Here is a 5,000-nt window from a genome sequence, read left to right as displayed (position 1 = left end):
CTAAGGGTTTCCCATTTTATCGCAGGGTTACTTCCAAAGAAACTGCAGTGACAAATATTGAGCATCAAATGCTTTCCCTCATGTGGCTACAGAAAACAAAAACGAGATCAGTTCACGGAAAAACATTTTGTTTTTAATAATTACAGATATTTACAGAGATGCGTTAAAGCAGAATTAAGCACATCCAACCAGCAAATATGTTAGAACACAAAAAATCATGGACTAAGTAATATTTTTACAGATACTCTTTGAGTGAATCTCAATTGTATTGGGAGGAACCGCCGATCTTCTGCTCTAATGCGTTTTGAGGAGATGAGAGGAGACGAGAAGAGAGGATGTGAGGAATCGAGGAAATACAATTGAGATCTAACCTTTATTTTTCCTGGTTTAAATAGCCGTTGCTATAGCGTTAGGAACGATTTCAAGAGCTACCGCTTCAGTTAATCCGTTGGTCTCTCAAGAGACAATGTCAAGTGAATGTATTCCTTTTTTAGTTCAACGTAAAACACAGTTCATAAATAAAACAAAATGGTGACACTGATGTGATGTGCTATCGAAAGTGAGATGGCTTTGAAAAAGTGGAATCTCCCCTTACGTGGATGAAGAGAATCGTGCTCTTTGAAAAGTAGGTTTGTGTGTGTGTGTGCTTTCGGGTATGCAACTAATCTGTGGATATGCCACAGCTTCATAATCTCGCCCCTATTCACTGACCACAGGTCAGTTGTAGTGCAGGTCAGCATGTGCACCATGACAATGTCTTCCCCCACCATCGTGTCCAGTCCTCAACTATTAGAATCAGTGTAGCCTTCAGCTGTTCAGCCAAATCACCAGCCTGCCAGTCACTGACATCCAACACAGTTTGTCACATTGAGCACCAGTGTATGGAGACAATACGTTTTAAGGTTTGATCATTCAGGAGTGATGTAGCCCTGTACTGTATTTAACCATATATAACCATGCTTTCATCAGGACCTTGGTTGGCTACTGTGCTCCATAACGTTCATTTTAAAGATTCAACCATTTGGATGGCATAAGACATGGAGCCTCATTTATAAAATGAGTTGTTATACAAAATTTGAGCGTTCAATCAGTTCTCAAAAATGGGAGTATGCACAATTTTAGAACGATTTCCCCATTAAACGCACTTCACTCACCATCTACGGTGATCAACTAACTTACATCTTTATGCTGTTTATGGCAAAGGACTATGGGAACTTGGACTTCTTAAGACGTTCTAAGTGACGTACATTAGCCCAGACTTTAGTGCAGAGGACGATGCATTATCGTTCAGAATTCTGTTCACCCACAGATGATAAGTTTGTGTTGTGATGATCAAGCTCAAGGTGATCATCAAGCTGAAGGTTGTTAAATCTTTAACTCTTAAAACATTGACATACTCTACATTTCGGTGTATGCACAATTTACAAAACAAATCGGTGCATTAAAACCTTTTAGAATTGAGGCCCTGTGGTCTTTATGCATGATGTGTTCCAACATCTTTTATCACCAACAAACCCGCCCACCAGGCAGCTGAAGGGAATTGGAACAATCAATAAGTGCAATCAGAAACATGGTGTAGATTGGATCTTTGAGGCACTTCTTAAATAAAAAGATGGAGAAAAAAAAAATGTTTCGTTCATGAAAATCAAACTGCTGAAGAAAATAAACAAAAACAAAGTCCATGGTCATGAATAAAACGTGCCACTTTGCATCAATAGAAAGGCATCATCAATTTGGAGTCGCTACCTACATTATAATACACAATAACTTCTATCATATAATGTTTTCCTTCATCATTGTACATTCTTGTTTTGCTCGAGGCAGCGGAGTTCTACAGGATAAAAAAAGAAAAGAAAAAGAAACACAAATTAAAGTTCTGAGTCGTAGAACTTTCATATTCCATCCAGGGGGGGCGGGACTGGAAAATCGGTTTTCCAATGGCAGGCCCAGAATGAAGTCGCTTTCTGCCGCTGACACATAAATTAAGTTGCTGGGGAAACAAACAAAACCGCGAAGCCAAAAAAACAGGAAGACAATCAACAACCGAGTTTTGGGAATGTTCCTGTGTATTTTTTAAAATGTTGACCACCTCCAAAGAGTTTTGCCCCGGCGACAAAATAATGCAATCCATTATGGGAGATCCACGACAAAAGAAAAAAGGCTCCTTTTCGCATTTGTGTCCTCGAGCCTCGTCCTTCGTGCCGAGAGGTTCTTGCCCTCTCTTTGTCCTCCTCCTCCTCCTCGGCAGAGGGAGTTGTTCAGTGATTTGGCTGAGAGAGGGGTGGGGGTGGAGGGGGCGGGAGACAGACACAGGTGGGAGAAGAAAAGGAGGTCTCCTCCCCCTCATACAGACTCCTCCGTGGATAGCAGCAGGGGGTTGATGTATTCAAATCCCTCAAACTCGGACTGGTCTATTCTCCTGATGACGTCCCTGGGAGAGGAAAGGGAAAAAAGCAGAGAGAGAAAAATGTCATTTTACTCAGAACAAATGACTAATACTACAATGTGGTAGTTCAGCCTGATCGCTGATGCTTTACGCTTTCTTTTCTAGGAAGTTATACGTAGGGAGGCATATTATATGTAGGGAGGAATCCCAGCTAACAAAATTAAGTTCCAGGACATGACCACAAAGTAATTTTAGTCCCCACATAATTAGTCATAATAACGTTATTGTGAAACTTACAGACAATGTTCAAAACTGTATTTCTATCATTCCGATAGTAACGTCATATGAAGACAAACCATAGCTCTAAATGTAACGTTATGAAATGTTCCTAGGATATCTCCAAAATAACATGATATTCAGAACCTTTCATGGACTACCAAGTAACGTTTTTAATGTTCCCATGATGTCTGTATAGCGACCTGATATTTATAACCTCTATAATACTTTATAACCTCTATAACGCCTATAATGTCCCAAACTGGCTATGACATTCAGTACATTTTTACATTTACATTTTAGTCATTTAGCAGACGCTCTTATCCAGAGCGACTTACAGTTAGAGAGTGCATTCATTCTTTTTTTAATATATTTTTTTCATACTGGCCCCCCGTGGGAATCGAACCCACAACCCTGGCGTTGCAAACGCCATGCTCCGGAAGACTTAAGGGGAATGTTACAAATGTCTCAGTTACGTTCCTTGTTAGCTGGGATATTATACGTAGGGAGACATATCATACGTAGGGAGACATATTATACGTAGGGAGACATATCATACGTAGGGAGACATATTATACGTAGGGAGACATATCATACGTAGGGAGACATATCATACGTAGGGAGACATATCATACGTAGGGAGACATATTATACGTAGGGAGACATATCATACGTAGGGAGACATATTATACGTAGGGAGACATATTATACGTAGGGAGGCATATTACACGTAGGGAGACATATTACACGTAGGGAGACATATTACACGTAGGGAGACATATTATACGTAGGGAGACATATTATACGTAGGGAGACATATCATTCGTAGGGAGGCATATTATACGTAGGGAGGCAATGAGTGTGAGGCACGCATTTTATTTTTTGTTTAGATTTTCCGTTCTACACTCTCCCACAACCTTATTCTAACTTTAACCTCACAGCACGCCTAATCTTAACCCTCAAAATTCTTAGGTTCTAGAAGTCATCATTTGGACAAAGGAATGTCCAGATTGTGTACCTGTTGGTTTCATGTGTTGTTGTTGTTGTTTTGGAGGTTATACTATATGTGCTGCTTTAAAGGGTGTGGACATGCTAGTGTAGTACTTCAGGAGTTACCTTACCTCTCCTATACACAGGGAATCTATGGCAGTCGGGTGAGAATAGTCCTATTTCAACACATGGATATTTACAGGAACAAGTCAGACGTTGTTGTTTCAAGTACATTGCTACTGAGGTAGGCAAAGATCACCTGGTAGCCTACAGTAGATCCACCTGGTAGCCTACAGTAGATCCACCTGGTAGCCTAGAGTAAATCCACCTGGTAGCCTACAGTAGATCCACCTGGTAGCCTACAGTAGATCCACCTGGTAGCCTACAGTAAATCCACCTGGTAGCCTATAGTAGATCCACCTGGTAGCCTACAGTAGATCCACCTGGTAGGCTACAGTAGATCCACCTGGTAGGCTACAGTAGATCCACCTGGTAGCCTACAGTAGATCCACCTGGTAGCCTAGAGTAAATCCACCTGGTAGCCTACAGTAGATCCACCTGGTAGCCTACAGTAGATCCACCTGGTAGCCTACAGTAAATCCACCTGGTAGCCTACAGTAGATCCACCTGGTAGCCTACAGTAAATCCACCTGGTAGCCTATAGTAGATCCACCTGGTAGCCTACAGTAGATCCACCTGGTAGGCTACAGTAGATCCACCTGGTAGGCTACAGTAGATCCACCTGGTAGCCTACAGTAGATCCACCTGGTAGCCTACAGTAAATCCACCTGGTAGCCTACAGTAAATCCACCTGGGAGCCTACAGTAGATCCACCTGGTAGCCTACAGTAAATCCACCTGGTAGCCTACAGTAAATCCACCTGGGAGCCTACAGTAGATCCATCTGGTAGCCTACAGTAGAGCCACCTGGTAGCCTACAGTATTTCAAACCAGCCACGTTCCAAACAACCTCACCGCTGTACTGATCTAACACACACACATGTTTATTTCAAAATCGACCATTGAACCCCAGCAGAAAAGAGCCCTTTGCGCAACGTGAAAGAAGAGAAGAAAGAACAGCTTGTTGTTGCCTCGTTGGTGAACTCTCCCTGTGCTTCTTTCTCTCCCCAGCAGTGGCCTCGGTTTGGTTCCATTAACAAAGAGGTAATCATCTTTAAATGAAGGGAAAGCACGTGACTGGTTTGGAGAGGCAGTGTAAAAAATAAATGTACTACTCAGAGAGTAAAGCTTCTGCTGCTGCCGCTAATGCTTCTCCAACAACAGGCTGTTCCTCGTCTGCGTCTCAAATGGTACCCTATTCCCTTTATAGTGCGCTGCTTTGGGCCCAC

At 42.2% G+C, this 5,000-nt stretch overlaps 1 protein-coding gene across 1 annotated transcript in view; it reads right to left on the bottom strand.

Moving 5' to 3' along the window:
* Positions 1-113: 113 nt before the first annotated feature.
* The window catches only part of LOC311148021 (protein kinase C zeta type-like), a gene marked incomplete at its 5' end in the record, with an annotated part of 159,918 nt that continues 155,031 nt past the window's right edge, over positions 114-5,000 (bottom strand). The window contains one exon of the mRNA XM_084184904.1: positions 114-2,431. Within this exon, the coding sequence (XP_084041030.1) occupies positions 2,344-2,431 (88 nt within the window). The 3' untranslated portion in view covers positions 114-2,343. The remainder of the gene's footprint in view (positions 2,432-5,000) is intronic.

Source organism: Coregonus lavaretus (assembly GCF_964263955.1).
Source record: "Coregonus lavaretus genome assembly, chromosome: 20".
NCBI lineage: Eukaryota > Metazoa > Chordata > Actinopteri > Salmoniformes > Salmonidae > Coregonus > Coregonus lavaretus.
The sequence above is the reverse complement of the archived record's forward strand: the minus strand, read 5'-3'. Positions and strand labels throughout refer to the sequence as shown.